This window comes from Prionailurus viverrinus, chromosome F2 (assembly GCF_022837055.1).
Source record: "Prionailurus viverrinus isolate Anna chromosome F2, UM_Priviv_1.0, whole genome shotgun sequence".
NCBI classification, from domain to species: Eukaryota; Metazoa; Chordata; class Mammalia; order Carnivora; family Felidae; genus Prionailurus; species Prionailurus viverrinus.
In genome coordinates this window covers 54,697,329-54,718,284 of record NC_062578.1, presented here as the reverse complement: position 1 = coordinate 54,718,284, position 20,956 = coordinate 54,697,329, and the positions used below count along the sequence as shown (strand labels likewise).

Here is a 20,956-nt window from a genome sequence, read left to right as displayed (position 1 = left end):
TCGGATGTTCAATTAAGTCAAATACAAAACAGAATTTTGTGTTTTGTAATACAAAGTATGTTCCTTTGATTCCTACAGGTAGGAATTACACAAGGTCCACAGCAGAAACCCCACAGAGAAATCAGGATGAAAAGAAGAACTAACATCCTCAATGCCACTGGAATGGAAATAAAAAGCTGAGAAGAGGCAGGGTTAGGCTTGAGGGAAACATCTGCCTGCGCATTTCCCTAGATGACCAGGTCAACCTACTGCTTTAAGGGTGACAGACCCCGATGCTATTGGAAGCCTGCAGGCATGACTGGTACTGTATTCTTTGCTGCACTCAGAACAAACCACCCAGCTTCCATGCCAACAAATCCCAGATTCAAAGTAAGTGCAGATACAAACATGAACTCTTAAAGTTAGGACTTGAGTTTGCAGAGAACTTACGCTTTTTAATATACTCTTACACACTAATCTTTTATCATTACATTAGGTTTGTAATGCAAGTACACTGAATTACTGTACCTAGTATGAGATTTATGGATTCATATTCTCCTTCTAACCTCCCACTTTATTGCATCTAAATAATACATTTAGCAGCGAACACCTACAGGCATTTACTATGTTTAATCCTTACAACCATCTTATGGGTTAGTAACTATTACTCTTCCATTTTATAGATGAAAAAACTGAGGCAGGAAGGTTAAGTAGCTTGCTTAAGCCTACAACCATAAGGAATAGATTCGGGATTCAAACCCAGGCAGTTGGACTCCAGCAGGTGCTCTTAACCATGCCCAGTGATTCCCACAGTGATCTGGATTTGCCTATCAGTGGGATTACTACCCTATTTGGCCTTAAACATATAAAATTTTTTCCATCTTATCTTTTATACCAAAATCTCCTTAGTGGGTACCAAGTCCGTTAGTTATTTGTGTGTCCTCTATAATTTGTACCTCGTCTGAGTTTGGAGATTAGGCTGAATTGACAAGACCTGTGAGAAGCAGAAGCAGCTAAAACACCTTGGTGTCTTGACTTCCTGCTCAGAACATGGCCACTGCTCCCTGCTAAGGGAATCAAGCCCAGTAAACTGCTTTGGGGGTACTTGGTGTCACAATTAAGATGGTAGAAATGAGATAAATGCAGTTCTAAGACCTTCTTCACCTCTCACATCAATAGGTGTGTGAAAAGTTTTTCTACATTTATACAGTATCTCAGGGTCTCCAGGATATAAGGGCTAGGTAGCCTGATCTCTAGGTCGCTGCTGACTGCAGTCCTGTGATTTCATGAAATAATTTCTATCCATTCCCCTGTACTAAACACAAGAAATTTCAGCTACAATTGTGAAAAAAGGAATCTTCTTGAAGGTTAAGCTTTCTATTTCCTGGCATTATTATAGGAAAGGATGACTTAGAAAATACCATCTAAGAATTAGAATATAAGCCATTCACGGCATTCAACTATATGGAAGCAAACAAAATCTTTATGCTAAGCTATCTATACAAAATGTTAAGTATTTTTTTCTCTATTTAGTATTTATTTTATTATATGTAAGGAAACAATATAAACATTTCCAGAGTATTACACATGCATACAAATGTGATTTGAGTTCTACCTCACAGAATGCCACCTAAATTACCTTTGTTTCATTTAGCAAAACCTCTCCAATTTCTTGCTTTACACAGTTATATACTCACATGTGTGTATACATATATATCACCTTTTCAGTATTTAAAAAAACCTCTAATTGCTGTATGAATTGTTATCTAATTTATTTATCCATTTTATACATGTATTTGATAAGCATGGAGCCTCTTCAAAGCCATAGTACTGATTCTGTACTTCCTTCTATAGCAAATGAAGAGGGCTTTATGTCTTCCAAGGCAGGACTGAAATAGGTATAGCACACCTATGCTACAGAAAGATAATGCTAGTGACAATGCTAGTTTCTGGTCCAAAATGTGGACAATTATTTCTTGATATTAGGTAAGTAGCCAATATTACCATCTGGTCCATAGCTGGTAAACAGAGGAACCAGTGTTCAAATCCTACACTGTCACTATAAGTTATTAACTATTTTCAGTTTCAGCACTCTCCCATGCACCATGGGGTAGAAGAAAAAGGGCCAAACTGCATGTTAGGAGGCTTCGGTTCCCCCCATCTTCCCCCATCCCGCTGATCTTGACTAAGCTATAAACCTCCAAGCTACACAGCTACATATATATACAAATTGAGGCAGTTAGATTAGGTAACAAGTTATCCAGTAATAAAGTTCTATGACTAACTCAATTACTATTGAAATTGCCTCCATGTTCCTTCCATTAATAATATCCATCAAAGAAAAAAAAAAGAATTACATCAAACCAAAAAAGAATGGCATATTGGCCCTTTGCTTCCATGTTGATGGATGAATCATCTAATAATCTACTTTTCTTCCTATAATATGGCTGAAAATACACGGCTTAATCCCATCACATTGTAGTGATTTTTAATATCATTGGACCCATTAATTTTGGAATATCACATCATGAGATACCATGATAAGCATATGTTTCCACATCAAAAATTTACCTCAAAATCCTAACATTTTTCCCATTTGAGCTTAATGCAGTATTACTTCCATAGACATCAGTGAAGATTCTGCCTTGGATAGTTATTAGTGTGCCTAAAACAAACAAACAAACAAATCTGTGTAAGATTATCTACCCATACACCCATACACTTAATACCCAACATCAGAGGTATTCCCAATAAAACAGGCATCCAGATACTTATATCCCATGTTCATCACTATTGTTTACCATTGTTCTGAAAGTTCTAGCAAATACAATAAAACATGAGTATTTATGGTATTAAAGCACTATCTGTAAGTATTTATAGATAGTATTTATTAAAGTATTTATTAAAGAAGTTTTTCATGAAAAACAGAATGAATTATTCAATAAATACTGCCTGGGTCATGAATGACATATTTGAAAAAATAAATAAGATCTCTACCAAAAAAAATAAATAAATCCTGAGAGAAATAAAAATTAAATATAAAACTAAAACCATAAAAAATCTTGAAAAATAAGCATAAATTTATAAAATATATATATAATTTGAGGTGGTACAGCTTTCTACAGCATAAAATGAATGAAGAAATGACAATGGTTAAGAGCTATAGATTTAATTTAGAAAATAAAAAATGTCAGGGGCGCCTGGGTGGCGCAGTCGGTTAAGCGTCCGACTTCAGCCAGGTCACGATCTCGCGGTCCGTGAGTTCGAGCCCCGCGTCAGGCTCTGGGCTGATGGCTCAGAGCCTGGAGCCTGTTTCCGATTCTGTGTCTCCCTCTCTCTCTGCCCCTCCCCCGTTCATGCTCTGTCTCTCTCTGTCCCAAAAATAAATAAACATTGAAAAAAAAATTAAAAAAAAAAAGTCTTAATGACAATAAAAACCATTAATGAAATTCAAAAGTAAATGGTAAATTAAAAAAAATACTTTCCACATAAAGATATATATATCTTTAAAATATAAAGAATTTTTGTAACTTAATACGGAAAAATTGACTAGCATTAAATTAAACCAATGTGATGAACAAGTAATTTATAAAAGAAGAAATACAAATGGTCAATAAATGTACATAAATGAGTAATTTTTTTAAATTTTTGTTTTAGGGGCGCCTGGGTGGCGCAGTCGGTTGGGCGTCCGACTTCAGCCAGGTCACGATCTCGCAGTCCGGGAGTTCGAGCCCCGCGTCAGGCTCTGGGCTGATGGCTCAGAGCCTGGAGCCTGTTTCCGATTCTGTGTCTCCCTCTCTCTCTGCCCCTCCCCTGTTCATGCTCTGTCTCTCTCTGTCCCAAAAATAAATAAACGTTGAAAAAAAAAATTTAAAAAAAAAAATAAATTTTTGTTTTACATTTATTTATTTTTTGAGAGACATAGAGAGACAGAGCACAGTTGGGGAGGGGCAGAGAGAGGAGACACAGAATCCGAAGCAGGCTCCAAGCTCTGAGCTGTCAGCACAGAGCCTGACGTGGGGCTTGAACTCACAAATTGTGAGATCATGACCTGAGCCGAAGTTGGACGTCCAACTGACTGAGCCATCCAGGCGCCCCATAAATGAGTAAATTTAACTGCATAAATCAAGAACTGGAAAAATTAGAAATAAGCTACTATATTTTTCATATAAATACTTGAAAAAAATTAGTACTTAAAATTGTCAAGAGTATAGAAAAGGGTATTTTCACATATTCCTGTTGGGATTATACACTGGTATAATTATAACTATAATGAAGTGGAAGCCAGCTAAATGTCCGATAGGGGTATAGTTAAATACTTTAAAGCAGATTCATATGCACCCACCGAAAATCATTTTTGAGACAATATTGAGAGCTATTGTACAATCAGAAATGTGTTATTTAGGGCACCTGGATAGCTTAGTCGGTTTGGCGTTCAACTTGGTTTTAGCTCAAGTCGTGATCTCACGGTTTGTGAGTCTGAGCCACGCGCTGGGCTCTGCACTGACAGTGAGAAGTCTGCTTAGGATTCTCCCTCTTCCTTTCTCTCAGCCCCTCCCGCACTCACACATGTGCACTCTCTCTCTCTCTCAAAATAAATAAATACTTTAATAAAAAAGAAATATTACTTATACATTATCAGATATAATAATTTTATATACTAAAAATTAAAGACCACAAACAAAAAAAAATATTTCAGCTGTCTTATAACAGACCTGGAGTTCCAGATAAAGGTGTGATGCTCTTTATTGTTGGGGTTCTGAAACTTTTTGCCTGTAAAATAATACTGTCAATAAGCTAATATCTCTGCTCCTTATATTATTTACATTTAAACAATATCCATAATATGACTGACAAAATATATCCTTTTACATATAAGAAAATAAAGTTTAGAATATTATTCTGATTATTCAAGATCTTTTCCTTAGCCACTAAAAGTCTTCTTTCATTTCAAAATGTTTTTAGCTTGGAATTTTCACATTCAATCATCCTTCGTTATCAGTGTAAGTCAAACCCTAGTAATAAGGTTCCCTGGTAACAACTTTTAGGAATTTGGTGAAATAAAATTACAGAAAGCCTCCTTTTATTTAAGCCAATGGAGAAAAAATAACAAAGCATATTTCATAAACAGAAGCAAAACCTGGCAAAAGTCCATCAAAGTAAGCTTTAGTAACTAAGCTAATGATAACTTTCTAGAGTAATGCAGGTATAATTCTTAAGAATTGTGACAAACATGATTGGAATTGGGAGAGAGCAGAAGTCCAAGGAGCCCACAAGGGTGATGGAAACTCTAATACTTTTGATAGACACACATAATTTTTAAAAATATATGGATTATCCTTAGAAGAAATGTATTATTGTAAATAACTCTATATAGGGTAATTACATTTTGCATGACTTCTATGGTACGTGCAGTTATATTTCATCTCTTTACATTAGAAATTATAAAGAAAGGAAAAATAGGCTATTTAAAATGAAGGTGAATCCAATGACAATAAGAAAAGGAAAATCAAACTAAGAGTAGAAATGGAGAAAGAGAAAAAAGAGTATGAGTGAGGAAACAATTTAAAGTTTAAAAGTTTAATTCAATAGTAAAATTAAAGAGGGAAACAAATAAATGATAAAAGAGATTCCACTACTATAGAAGATAATTAAAACTGAGTGAAGTTATCCTTAGCTACCTGCTAGTATATTTTTTAAATGTAGAAAAGATAACAATCTGTAAAATTAAAAAATAAAAGCCCAGTTCTGTAAGAAAGCAAGCATGAGATCGATTATCCGTTAAGCTAAAGAGGAGATCCCATGTACATTGAAGGTGCATGCCCAGCTGTCAAGGCGACCTCTGCAGGTATTACTTTCTGTAACAGGAACCCCATCCACACTGACTCTCACGGTGTAGGAACCTTCTGGCATTGCTCTGCAAAGCAATGAAGAGCTTTATGAAGACCTTAAATGAAGAACATATAAGGAATGCAATGACCCTTTTATTTCATGTATACCATCAATAAAAAATACTGCCCCAGACTACAAGTCATTTTTGAAAACAAAGTGTCAAAAATTCTAATTGACGCACAGCTAAATTCCATTCTATATTATTAGAATTCCATTCTATATTATGGAGAGAGGTCCATCCTGAACTCTGTACTGCAGATTCTAGCATCATGGACCTCAGGAAAATGCTTATTCTAAGTGCACTGGTGCGTACTGAGGAGGAAAACAAATGTATTAACAAATGTAAGAATAATAACTTGAAACGCTATCATTGTCACCTTGGTACAGTTATGCTATGATTTGCTTTTTAAAAAGTTTGATCAAATTTCTAAGAAAGTTTTTGCTGCTGAAAAATAGCCAACAAGCTCAATGTAGATGAAATCCTCTAGAATACATGCTACCTGTCTTATTAGTAAAAGTTGCCATTTATAATGATTAATTTTTTCCTCTAAGTTGCTAATAACAAACATCATTTTGGGCTGATAGTAAAGAACTTGAAATGTCACTCTACAAAATGATCATCTTTAATCTTAATGATTATGTCAAGACTTTGAACAAAATTAATCAAATCAGACAGGAAAGCATAATTTTGATATTTTGAGGAGCATCATTATGATTTAATAGTAGCCATTTATCTTCTAAAAGGGATCCACAATGATAAGATAATAGCTATAATAACCTGGGAGAATATTTAGAATATATTTTATTGTGCCAATATGTGGAAAGAGCATTACAACTCAATACAATAAAGTACATGAAATAAAGACATCTGATCATCAGAAAATATTATTAATATCCAGATTATATAAAAAACTATATAAAACTATATTCTTATTAAAGGTAGTATAAAACATACCTAGTATAGCATGTAATTTGAGTTGAATGACTTGAATCCTTTTCTACATCACAAGAAAATGATTGGAAAGAGGAAACTAATTGCACACTGTTTCCCAACTCAGCATTATCAACTCCATAGTTAAACTGGTTTGCTTGAGCAAAACCTGGAAAGGTAAAAACACTGAATTATTATTAATGGAATTCTGTTTTCAAAGATCTAAGAATTGTCATTCAGTACTGAATCATCAATAAATAATAAGGAATAGTACTAAAGTAAGCAGTTAACCTATTTTGTATTTATCCCAATGATTATAATCCTCCTTGGAAGCATAAAAAATTGCTTTCAATTCATTTCTCCACAAAAGTAATGCTTGAGAATATATTATTTGTTAGGCATGGAATTAAATAGCTTAGATTCCAGTGGTAGGGTGTGCAAGGCTGGAGAAAACAGACGTGCACCAATTGCTATATCTGCTGGGGATAACTGCTATGAAACCAAGCAGGCCTGATGGGGTAGGAAGAGTAGATGAGGCGAACACTATTTTATAAGGGATGGAATCTTAACTTTGAGTTCCTAAAAAGAAAAATCTGAGGTGAGAACTTGCAAGCAAATGGCTTATTCAAGTGATGACCCCTTTGGGACAAAAGAATAAAACCTGAAGAAAGAAAACCTGAGCCAAAAGCACAGCTGGGGTTCAATCTTGCTGGAAACTTCCAAGGAAACTACAGACTACCTCTCGGAATCAAAGAATCAATGGCAAGAAACATCACTTCATCAAATCCTGTCCGCATTAGTTGAGAGTTCTCCCTAGGGGAAAAGGGTTTTTCCTGCACTTTCGGGGTGCACATATGTCCACATGCCATATGGATTCCAATGTCCCAAGTCATTGCATCATTCCCAAGTGAAGCCCTGGGACAATAGACAAAGACATGCTATGGGCACAGAAGGCAAGAGCTACAAGCATAGACTTTGTCAAAGTATATGAGGGACTATTTGCCATAGCTGTGGCTAGCATTAGAGGTGAGAACAAGAGGATGTGAAGCTGAGTGTAAAAGACACCTCTTACAGTCAACTCTTCACAACATATAGACATGCTTATGCCCCACATTTTAAGTACAATCCATTTTCAAGCCAAGAGCTCTGCTAAAGATTTAATACCAGAAGGTTAGTGGGGCAAGATACAGGCCACACTAACACAATGGTTCCTGAGGCTATAATGAATACTCACCATACCCATTTTATTTTTTTTACCACACATAGATTTCCTTACCCTTAACCAGTACTTCAACTAATGGAGTGACACTATCCTTCATACTGAGGGTCTGAGCCCTTAATTGCCTTGCCCTTGTTAGGCTATGGTTACCACAATCGCCTATTCACAGTTATCACTGGACACAGAAGCCAAGAGATACTCCATTAATACCCTGAATTCCAGACATATTCCTCCCTATCTCCATTAGGGAAAGCAACCCTACCTCTCTATGATCATCAGTACTGATTATCTCTAGTAGTCTGCTAATTATGTTTGATGAATTCAAACAGATCAAGTAGTAGTGGTAGTTTCAGTTCAGTGGAAGCCATACAGGGATCCCTGGCAAAAGCATTCTCTAGGGGTGCCTGGATGGCTCAGTCAGTTAAGTGTCCAACTTTGGCTTAAGTCATGATCTCACAGTTCGTAAATTTAAGCCCCTCATTGGGCTCTCTGCTTTCAGCATGGAGCTCACTTCATATCTTCTGTTTCCCTCTCTCCCTGTCCCTACCCCACCAGCTCATGTGCACACACTCTCTCTCTCTTAAAAAAAGAAAAAAAGAAAAAAAGAAAGAAAGAAAAAGCATTCTATAATCCAGCAGAATCTAAAACTGTAGGGACAGAAAGCACAGATTCAGTTTCCAGATCACTGGAAGCAATACTGACAGAGAGTAACCATTTTTTTCCAGCTCCAAGTGTTCTGTCTCTTGGGAAACAGCAGCATGTATCTGCCATGGCTCCATGCATATGGCATATGATGGAGGCTAGCATCTCATCCCACAGAACGTTGTTTCCTAGCTGGGATCTTTTATAGACCCCTTTTATAGCTGACTTATCTGTTATAGACCATTCCATCATTCTACTAGTCCACATCTTTCAGGGTAACACAGGTTTTGTGGTCATGTGCCAATAATTACAACTTTTTCACTATAAAATGTTTTCTTTGTTATGAGGCACTATTCTGTGGAATTTCATGGCAATAACTCAGACTCTGGAAGCTCTAAGATGGAACTGCCAGAGGCACTGTGGATAGAGAGGGCAAAAATCTATATCCGAAGTGTCTGTTCCTGCAATAATGATTTTTGTTCTTTCCATGAAAGAAGGGGAGTAATGCGATCAACTTGTGACTAAATAGGTGGTGGACTTCTTGAGGGATGGACCCTATTGAGGACTTAGTATTGGTCTCTGCTACTGGCAGGTCAGGTATTCAGCAACTGCAGTGAGCAGCTTAGCCTCGGGAAAAGGGAGTCCATGGTATTGGCCCATGGCCTTCACCTCATGGCCCCTCTGTTCATGGGCCCATTGCACAAGCACTGAGGTGGACAAAGAGAGAAGCTCCTGAATGAGTCACTCCATCAACGTGGTTGCTCTGTTTCCTCTGTGGCGGATCCTCTCTTGCAGGAATTAACTTGAGACATACAGATCTGCATACTTTGTGCCCATACCATGAGCCCCTTCGCATGCCTGTTTCCAAGACCTTCTTGTTTCTGATTTCAAACCCTGTTTCTGGGATATAGGAGGCATGTGACATAAATGGTCAAGAAAGCTTTTTGGAAGGAGTAAGCCAGGAGACTATCTATGGCGCGTGCATTTTAGATAGAGGGAACATGATGTTCAGGGCTCTATACTGGGAACATGTTTCTGGATTCAAGAATTAGCAAGCACGGTTGGAGAAGTATGTGTGAGAAGAGTGGTAGGACATGGGACCAGAAGTTGAGGCATTTAGATTATTTTTATGAGTGAGAAAGCACTAGAGGCTTCATAGCAGAGGAGGGGCATGATGTGACTTACATTTTCTAAGATTCACTAGCTTCTAAGATTCACTAGCTTCTATTCTGAGAATATAGATGAGGGGCAGCAGTGAAGATGCTATTTCAGTGATCAATGGATAAATAATTGGCATGGGGTCAAGAGAATATTGGAGGACAATCAGTGAAGAGAAACTTACACCTTTCGGGGGTGTTTTACTGTACACAGAAGCAGAGACGTGGGTGGTAGCCAGAAGGGGGTTGTGGGGCAAGAGGAAACTTGATGATTTTGCTCTTGCTTTTTTTTATGTTGGTGAAATAACAGTATGCTTGCATGCTAATGGGTGTGATTCAATAGAACCAGAGAAATGGATGATGTGAAACAGAGTAGAAAATTATTTTTTAATTGATGAAAATTATTTTAATCTTACTATAAATATATGAAAATTCCAGAATAGATCTGGAAGTAGTTAAATATCCATTAAGTAATTTTATGCCACAAGTAAGTATTTTATATAGTTGGAATAACATTCAATTTTGAAAATAACCCAAGAAATAATATCTTTGGTTAAGATTAATTGGATAATGTTCTATTGATTAAATCCTATAATTAAATATTCTTCTACTAAAAATGTTTAAAAGATACTTAGTATTCTAACATGCAGAGTGAATATATGAATTTGTTAATGTTATAATATTTTCTGGAATAAAGTTAAGTTAGTAAATGAGCAGTAGTTGACCACTTCAAAATCTAAAATTCCTAAATTCTTAGTTTTAAAAAGTATGTGCGCTTTTAAATGTTATTTTTTTCTAAATATCACAAGTGCTTAACATTAAAACAGCACTATTGCCAAATTGATGACTAATATTTTTTAATTATGAATTTTTTCCTTTGCATACATGTCATTAATGTAAATTTATAAGTTATCTGAATTTCAGAACCTAATCCCTACATAGCATATTGTCCCACAGTACCATAATAAACTTAAAATCTGCAAGCCATGAAAAATATTAAACCCAAAGATGTAGATTTAACTCTAAATCTTGTGTATATATTACTAATGTTAGAAAAAATAAATATTAAGTACTTGCTTTAAATTGTCAGTAGTTTTGCAGCTTGTTTCAGAAAACAATCACTACTACCACAAGTGCTCACAATTAACAACCTTTAATAGTTGAAGTGGCTGAATTGGGGTTGACAGATATCTGTGGCGTGACTTCTTTTTAAAGTATTGAACATTTTCGGTGTTCTAAAAAGTCCATGAGAAAACATGAATATTGCCTTGTCTAAGGTAGGACTGGAAGTAGGACTACACTGTGCTAGAGGTTCATAAAATGCCAAAGCCCCAAAGCCCCAGCTCTGGTAAAGCTACATGTTAGATGATAGTGCTTTTATTTTTATTTTATTTTTTTTTTTTAAGTTTATTTATTTGGAGAGAGAGAGAGAGAGAGAGGGAAAGAGAGAGAGAGAGAGAGAGAGAGAGAGAGAGAGAGAGAGAGAGAGAACAAGCAGGATAAGGGCAGACAGAGAAAAGAGAATTCCAAGCACGCTTCACAATGTCAGCACAGAGCCCAATGCGTGGCTCAAACCCACGAACAGTGAAATCATGACCCGAGCTGAGATCAAGAGTTGGGGTTTAACCTACTGAGCCACCCAGCTGCCCCAGGAGATAGTGCTTTTAAAGGAACCCTGACATCCTGGGTAAAATCCCAACTCCACATGTCCTTGTTGTATGACTTTGGGCATTAGAATTTTAGACATAAACTCTCTCATTCTTAAGTCTCCTCATCAAAAAAATGAACATAATAACATACTTATTAGATTGTAGGAAGACTAACCAAGGATTGTATATATTGCTTAGCTTGGTGCTTGGCTCACATGTTAAGAGCTCAGATGATATTTGCTCTTATTATTGGTCACAAAAATCCTGAATTTTAAGTTCAGTATTAATACTCCTTTTTATAAATAACACAAAACTAATAAGTGGGTGGTTAGGATTTGAATCTACTTGTAGATGTCAACCTGGCACACATGATATTGGGAGAAAAATAACATTAAAAAATGTTCATTACAGGGGCACCTGGGTGGCGCAGTCAGTTAAGCGTCCGACTTCAGCCAGGTCACGATCTCACGGTCCAGGAGTTCGAGCCCCGCGTCAGGCTCTGGGCTGATGGCTCAGAGCCTGGAGCCTGTTTCCGATTCTGTGTCTCCCTCTCTCTCTGCCCCTCCCCCGTTCATGCTCTGTCTCTCTCTGTCCCAAAAATAAATAAATGTTGAAAAAAAATTTTTTAAAAAAATGTTCATTACAAAGCTATTACCCATTACCATACATAACTTCCTCCAGACTCTATGTTCTTAGCTCTTCTCCTGTCCTTTAAACATAGAAAACATAAGCAGAACTCAACAAAGGGGAAGGATTTCAATAAATACCGCTTTCTTCCTCTAAGCATAAACTGTAAACAAACAGAACTTATCCAACATAGGCTAAAGTTCAAATATAAGTATCAATTTAACATGTAAAAGATATCTGCATTGAATCTGAAGCTTTGATTCTAGGATGGCAGTTACTGCTAAAATGGAATTTTGAAAAGATACATGAAAACAGAGGAAAGCTAGCTACTTGAAAACGTGTTCTTTCCTTTTGCCAGCTAATGCTTATCTTTGGAGTTCCTGTTGAGTTTGAAATACACAGAAGGGCTGCTGGAAACTAACTAAAGCATGGAAAGTTTTACTAGTGGTGTGGTTCAGGATGTCATGCATGTATTTATTTTCCTATTAGGCACATGTCACATAATTGATATGGTAACAGATCTGTTCATAAGCATTCTTAAGGCAAATACAATTGTAAAAAATAAAACCAACAAAAGAAGATATTGTTTGTTTGGTTTTTTTGCTTAGGAGTTGTTTTAATGTCATCTATATACTTAATGTCACATATATATTTAATGTCATATATGTCATACACAAATTTTATACAGTATTTATGTCACATATATAGACATATCTCCCAGGAGTAAAATCTATGGGAAAGCATAGGCCAAATCTGTAAGATTTGAAAATATCCTCATAAATTCTACTTAAAAAAAACAACTATAGAAATATTTCTAATGTTTTAGCTAACTCCAAAGAGTTAAAAAGAATCCCCTCTAGAAAGAATTTCAATATAAAAGTATAATTCTAAAAAATAATTGAGTATGAAGAAGATACCTCTGGAAGTACTCCAAAGCACAAAGATTACAGGAAGGGTTGGGTGTACCCTGGAAACAGAAAACGTTGAAGCTTCAGATGGAAATTCCTGGCATGTTGATGTATTTTTTTCTTTTGCAGAAAAACTGGAGATAAGACTTGCCAGGCACACAAACCTGGTTCTCCTGATAGCAGCCTGTGCTGCTATCACGGAAAATGTCAGTGTTGTTAAGGCCAGTCGTCGTTTTGCACGATGCAGGCTGTTTGGGTTTCTCTAGTTAAAAACAAAGCAGAGCTGAAAGCATATAAACCTACTCCAAAGTTGTAACATTCAAAACAATGAGAAGGAAAGGTGCAGTGTGATGAAGGATGATTCCTAAAGAATGGAACCAAACCTATAACATAAATGCAAAAATAAAATAAAAATAATAAAAATAAAATAGCTCTAATTTACAGAACAGATAGTATCTATGGGTACCTTAGATACATCATCCTTTTCAATATTTACAACAGCCCCAACAGGTAGGAATTAATATCCCACGTTACTGATCAGGAAGCTGAGGCTTAGAGGAGTAACCGGCCCCAGTCACACAGTGGGAAGGGGCAGAGATGGAACAAAAGCCAGTCAGACTGGACCAAAAAGTCCCTGTGTTTTCATAACATTATAAAAACTATATAATTCAATACTTCGGTTAGACAAAAATATATGTAATAGGGAAATCTCTAGAAAAAAAAGCCAAAAGTAAAATACTACTCCTTCCATCTTACTCAAGAGAAATATTAAAAAAAGACATTTGAGAAATACAAGGTATGAATATAAAGTAACAAGGCCAAGAAAGTTAGAAACACTCCAGAACTAATCAAAACGATAACACTCCTCATTAAAGTAGGCCTCCTAGACAGAGACACAATTATTTCCATGATCATGCCATTGCTCAAGACACTTTTACTTAGGGGTTTTTAAGCACCAGACTTCAGCTCAGGTCATGATCTCATGGTTCGTGGGTTCAAGCCCCACGTTGGGCTCTGTGCTGACAGCTCAGAGCCTGGAGCCTGCTTCGGATTCTGTCTCCCTGTCTCTCTGCCCCTCCCCCACTAGCACTCTGTCTCACTCTCTCTCTTTCACAAATAAATAAACATTTCAAAAATATTTAAAACACTTTTACTTAGGCCATATAATTGTAAAATTATATCTTTGGCTCCTGAAGCCTAGCCTTTAGAACAAAGTAATGCAGCAGCAAATTTCTGCCTGCAATGGTGAATATGATATGTGGAAATAGCTGTAAGTCACGTAGATACACCAAAATATTAACGGTAGACCTTTCTAGATGGTGGAATTTCAGGAATTCACTTTCTAAGTCTAACATTTCTATAACATTTAATTTTCTCATCATGACTTTTACAAAAATAAAGTATTTATATAGTCATATGGGACCAACATTTAGGTAACCATCTAGCAGTGACGATTCCATTTAGAAAGTGTTCTTGTGTGATTAATAAATTAGGTCTTCATGCAATTCTAAACATGAAATATGGGTTAGAGAGCACTGATGGAGTATGTGTATGTAGTTCTTCAAAAAAGTTTGTTCAACCCTCTTGCACTGTTGGTGGGAATGCAAATTGGTACAGCCACTCTGGAAAACAGTGTGGAGGTTCCTCAGAAAATTAAAAATAGACCTACCCTATGACCCAGCAATAGCACTGCTAGGGATACAGGATTATCCAAGGGATACAGGAGTACTGATGCATAGGGCCACTTGTACCCCAATGTTCATAGCAGCACTCTCAACAATAGCCAAATTATGGAAAGAGCCTAAATGTCCATCAACTGATGAATGGATAAAGAAATTGTGGTTTATATACACAATGGAATATTACGTGGCAATGAGAAAAAATGAAATATGGCCTTTTGTAGCAACGTGGATGGAACTGGAGAGTGTGATGCTAAGTGAAATAAGCCATACAGAGAAAGACAGATACCATATGGTTTCACTCTTATGTGGATCCTGAGAAACTTAACCGGAACCCATGGGGGAGGGGAAGGAAAAAAAAAAAAAAAAAAAAAGAGGTTAGAATGGGAGAGAGCCAAAGCATAAGAGACTGTTAAAAACTGAGAACAAACTGAGGGTTGATGGGGGGTGGGAGGGAGGAGAGGGTGGGTGATGGGTATTGAGGAGGGCACCTTTTGGGATGAGCACTGGGTGTTGTATGGAAACCAATTTGTCAATAAATTTCATAAAAATAATAATAATAAAAAAAAAAGTTTGTTCAAGTAGCACATTCACTTAGCTTTGGAAGTCTGGTGTGTTTTGTAAATTCATTACATTGCTCTATACACATTCTGTATATATCATGGGCCCTGAAAACCTATATAAAACAGTATTTAGACTCAGCCTCTGAGAAAGACATATGCTAATATTTTTAGTCACCTGCAGTACGTGGGTAAAGTAAGAAGAGGGAAGACAAATCAAGGTGGGGATGCAGGTATCTGCAACTCAAATAGGATTTCACTATCCCATGATCCTCTATCTCGAGCAAGAACATCCAGCAATTGAGACAGATGGGAAAACCAGAAATTCACCATGACACGAGTGACACACAATACACTGTGACTCAGAAAGTCCATGTAAGAGCAAAGGTTACAGCTAAATTCATAAAGATGTTCTTCCAAAACACCTTAAGAATAGAATGTTTTGTTTTGTATTTATAACTAAGGGCCATCTGGGTCTACGTACTTAATCTCAAAGAATGGTTTTTAGATCAGAAAAGTTTAGGTCTCAAGGCAGAAAGAAATAGTTGAGTGGTGTTCTGTTCTGTTTTATTTTGTTGTGTTTTGCTTTGTTTTAGTCTGGGGATTTCTTTATGGCTTTGAAAACTCTGTTAAGAACCAAATAGCTTTCAAGCACATCTTAACAGCAATTTACAATACAAGGAAACTACGGATAAAGCCTCTTTTAAATTAGTCTTCAGCAAATACATTGGCTTTAGGTGTTTAGCTCTAAACAACAACAATCAAACGTTAGTCCAAAATATATTCTTCACAATTTAGAGGCATAAACCATTTTAAATATGTCATTGAGAGATCGAATTCTGCAGAAATGTTACTTAGAAGTATCAAAAGACATTTCAGTATGTTGACAGAATAATTAAATGTGTTGCTCTGTCCATTCTAACTCCCAAAGGTTCTCATTTGTCTTTTTATTTTAAAGACTAAATAATAGTTTTTTGTATTTTCAAAAATGCTTTTCTTTCCTATCCTTCAAAAATCCATGAAAAGAATATTACTATTATTTAGAATGCAAAGGCCTTAGGACTAAAAGAACCATATATTTAATCTTAGGAACAGTTGTTCATTAAAGAAGTTCACTGATTGCCTACTATATTTCCACCCATGACCAGGCAAGGAGAAAGTCATACATAACCCATACTTTGATGAAGTATATGAAAAGGACTGGGTGGCAGGAGAAGCCATCCAAAGTTTTGCTTTTAATTGCCTTTCTGCCTTCATTAACATTCTAGTTATCCATCACAGCCTCTTATTAAACATTCTACTTCCCAAGCCCTCCAAATGTTATATTTGATAAAGATAAATTAAATGTTATTAGACCCATGAAGAACAAAGCAAATAACTGCCCAGGTGGATTCAAGATTTTCCTTTTGGGGGCACCTGGGTGGCTCAGCCAATTGAGCGTCCAACTTTTGCTCAGGTAGCGATCTCACCATTCCTGAGTTGGAGCCCCACATTGGGCTCTCTGCTGTCAGTGCGGAGCCTGCTTTGGATCCTCTGTTCCCCTCTCTCTCTCTGCCCTTCCCCTGCTCATGCTCACTTTCTCAAAAATGAATAAACATGTAAAAAAAATGTTCCTTTCAGTTCAGTCATTATAATCCAGATCTTGGAAGTTAAATTAAGCAAGTGATTATAGTATGAATTCAGATGATCAGGATGGTAGAGATTGTTGGGGATTTTGTTAGTTGTCAAAGGGGTAGAGTTAATATTCTGGCCAAATGGAGAAACAACTCTTATGGATTTTTTTTTAAACCACAAATCTCTAAATGTGATATAGTCTTTAAAATGTTTCAACCTTGGCCAAAAAAAAAAAAAAAAAGAAAAAAAGAGGCAACCTTACCTTCTCCTTTGATAGTCAGCCTTGTCGCTCCATTTATGCTGCCATATTTAGGTATTATTTCTGTGACTTTGGGAATAATTTTGGAGCCACCTGAAAGATATTACAGTGCAGAAGTAAAAGCATCAAGTACTCATTTCAAGCATCAAATGGTACCACATATTACAATGTTAACAGAAAAACATCATGAAGATACAGGACTGAAAGTAAATACACCCATATTCTATTTGTGGCTCTACTACTAACCAATGATTTGACAGAAACTAAGTCATTAACTTAATACCCATTGGCTTTATGCAAAGTACTATCTTAGGTGCCACAAAGAGTGGGAATAATACATGATCATTCTCATCACTCTTACCTATCATATTACAAAAGATTTATTCCAACCCTTAATTTCATGTAGTGCTCACTAACTACAGTTCCATAACTACAGTTAGCAGCCCACACAGCAGCAGACAATGCTGCAGAAATAATACTGTGGAGAAACGGGTTGTTCGTTATAAGAGCACAGAAGAAGTGCAAAGCTGGGTCAATTGAAAGAATAGTCCAGGCACAAAAGGTAATGATATGTCTTAAGAAGAAATTGTTTTCTGTGACAGAGTAAGACTTTAGGGAAGATAATTTCTGGGATCTTTTCAGCCTCCTGATGATAGTAAGTTCTTACTCTAATGGTCCCTAACTCATTCAATGAATGGTGTAAGGTTCCTGGGGATATACAAATGTATTGACAGTCCCAACTTTCCAAAAGTTAGGATAGACAGCACAGAGTGACAGCACACAGAAGACAGCACAGGGGCCATGGGTGACTAAGAAGGGGCACTTCATCCACACTGCTTGGGTCATACTGGCTTCTTGAAAGAAGGGGCACCCCGGCTGCATCTTTCAGGGCCAATGTAAATAGCTGGCCTGGACCAAGTTTGGGAAAGATAAAGAGGTCTAGAAACAGGAAGGGGCCTCTGCATACACAAGGGTGAGTGGACTGCTTCTTTGAAGAACTGGAAGTATGCTTTAAAACAACTCAAAGATACACATTGGCTACAAGAGTTCGTTTTCTGCTTAAACTATACAAATCTGGTACTTATAAGATTCAGTAACAATTCTCAAAGTAGGTGGAAAAATTTAAGCGGAGACCAAAAAGAAAGGCCACACAAATTACTGTTTAAAATGGATACATGAGGGGCGCCTGGGTGGCGCAGTCGGTTAAGCGTCCAACTTCAGCCAGGTCACAATCTCGCGGTCCGTGAGTTCGAGCCCGGCGTCAGGCTCTTGGCTGATGGCTCAGAGCCTGGAGCCTGTTTCCGATTCTGTGTCTCCCTCTCTCTGCCCCTCCCCCGTTCATGCTCTGTCTCTCTCTGTCCCAAAAATAAATAAAACGTTGAAAAAAAAAATAAAATGGATATATGAGAAAAGGTTAAAGAAATTATAATCGTATAGTCCATTCCTGCATGCAAAAAGTTTAGTATGGACTTCAGATGTGTCTGTACTTTAGGTCTGACTTTGCCAAGAGCTCCAAGACTGATCCTGCTTCAGGCACATTTATAACTCCCACCAGCTCACAGCCAAGAGTAGGAAACTCCAGTAAGGACTCTGAACCCTATCTCCAAGACCGTGCTGCTCCTCACCTATCTCAGGTTCATCCTCCCGTTATCTCCACGGACAACTCCAATTTCTTATCTTATCATCTCTTCCAACTCTCTCCTGGGTATTACTTTGAAGGCACAGGGCAGCTGCCCCTGAAAGTGACTGACACCAGTCACAGAGATCCATTCCTGTCCTAAGGGGGGGGGGGGGGGGGGGGGGAGGGAGGGGAGCCACTGCTCTCCATACCTTGAGGGAAAGGGACCCAAAAAGAGTGAGAAGAGAGAGGACTCAGACTGTGTCCCCCATCCCCACCTCCAGCCAAGTTTCAGTGTCTTTTTCAATGGAGTCACTTGGGGGTGGGGGCTGTGAGGTTCCATAATTCACGCAGGAACTCTTAAGACTTCCGAGCAATCCCTCTTCTCTTCTGTCTCTGTCTCTCTGTTAGGCCTGCCCTGCAGGTCCCAGGTCCGCAGGATCGCCATGCAGCCGCACTCGCAGCCTTGGCGCAGGGCTGGTGGCAGGCAGTCCCGCCTCTCCCACGCCACCCCTGGGATCAGGGGTTGCGTCTGCACGGACCGTGCCCGGGATGAGTTACCTGTGCGGGGGTCCGCGGCGCACAAGAGCAGCCCCCAGAGGCCCCAGGTTCCCAAGAGCCACAGGTGTCCCATCGCCGCGCCAGCCCCGCAGAGTCCCCGCGCGCCGCTCACTCGCAGCTGCAGCCAGTGTCGGGCTCCGGTCCGGGCGGAGACGCGCTCGCGCGCCACGCTCTTCCCACGCACGCAGGCGAACTCAGCCACCCGAGGCCCGCCCCGCCCCGGGCCGTCCCGCCGCACCTCTGGGATTTGCACGCAGATACACTCCCCTGCGCGGGAGAACTGATCCCGCCCCGACCGGTCTGTGGTGATCAGACCTCCACAGGCAAACCTGGGTGCTGACGTCTGAAGGCTGTCCCCATGAGTATAATGACTCCACTTCATCTGGCAACAGAGATCAATGGGCAAGTTTTCCATGAATCCTGCCCCACTCCCCACCCCCCTTCGATTCTAGGCCTACACACTTTCATTTGCCAGTCTGCTTTAATTATTATCACCAGGTGGGCCTAAAAGTCCACCTAATGGACAAACCCCACACGTTTTTTTCCCCTTCACATTCATATAAATTAGTGCTGATCCTTTAATTGACAATCATACTAATATGTATCGATTTCTCTGCATGTCCCAAACACCATGCCCAGTGCTTTAGAGACTTCAACTCACAATAATCCCCAAAGGACTCTTACGATTACTATTAATGACAATTACTATTGTTATCCCCATTGTTCCAAGCTGTGGACTGAGGCACCAAACTTTGAGTGACTTGCCCAAGGCCACGTAGCTAAGTGCAGTGAGGACCCAAGCAGTGACTCCAGAGCCAATGCACTTAACCCCTCCACTGCCCCCCAGTTTAGCACACCTCTAGTGAGGGTTTGCAATGCCTAGGACATACTCATCCTAAAAATTATTCATTATCTATCTGAAATTCACATTTAACTCAGTATCCTGTGTTTACTAAACCTGACTACTCTAGCTGGGAGGGAAGAGAGAAGAAATAGAAGCCAGAACTCTAAAATATGAAAAATAATAATATTAGGCCCTTGCTCTTCAAGAGTTTATACCTATCTCATCGGGGGTTGAATGTTTTTGTTGTTGTTAGATCCGGTTAATTACATTCATCTCATAATGTTCTGCAAACTGACTCCCCATGTCACCATCCCACAGAAACTAGTGCCTGCAAGGTACCACTGCCTCTGGGAACTCTTTGTAGCATGTGACACTGGTAACATCTTTCTTGAAATTCCATTCCTCTGAAGAGTCTTGGGTTTCTTCCTACCTCTCCAATCATTTCCATCTGCTATTTTTCTCTTACTTCTTCTTCCTGAAAATTGATGTTTCTGCAGGTTTTACTCACCCTTCCCTCCTCCATCTGGAAGTTGGTCAATTAGCAGAAAATCAGCTCATTGAATGCCAATTTGCTGATTAATTATTTGCCAAACTTACTAAATTTGAAGACTGCAATGCCATATAGCAATAATTACCAGCTTTATCAAGAATTGCTTAGCAGCATTTTCAAAAATACTCACTTTAAATTATTAGCTGTGAAATGTGTAGAAGTGTATATATATTTCAATATCAAAAACCAAAATAAAATGTACTGTGGGAATAAAAGTTGGAATTGCTTGGTTAATTTTGATTTCTTTCTGCTGCTTTTAAATTAGAA

General features: G+C 38.2%; 1 protein-coding gene across 3 annotated transcripts in view; it reads right to left on the bottom strand.

The window, feature by feature from the left end:
• The window catches only part of PKHD1L1 (PKHD1 like 1), a 158,937-nt gene extending 139,454 nt beyond the window's left edge, over positions 1–19,483 (bottom strand). For all 3 annotated transcript variants that reach the window (XM_047842216.1, XM_047842218.1, XM_047842217.1), the window contains exons 1-6: positions 19,296–19,483; positions 17,120–17,209; positions 6,827–6,971; positions 5,788–5,896; positions 4,695–4,752; positions 2,551–2,644 (exon numbers count right to left, since the gene is read on the bottom strand). In XM_047842216.1, the coding sequence (XP_047698172.1) occupies positions 2,551–2,644; positions 4,695–4,752; positions 5,788–5,896; positions 6,827–6,971; positions 17,120–17,209; positions 19,296–19,368 (569 nt within the window). In that variant the 5' untranslated portion in view covers positions 19,369–19,483. The remainder of the gene's footprint in view (positions 1–2,550; positions 2,645–4,694; positions 4,753–5,787; positions 5,897–6,826; positions 6,972–17,119; positions 17,210–19,295) is intronic.
• Between the last annotated feature and the right edge of the window lie 1,473 nt (positions 19,484–20,956).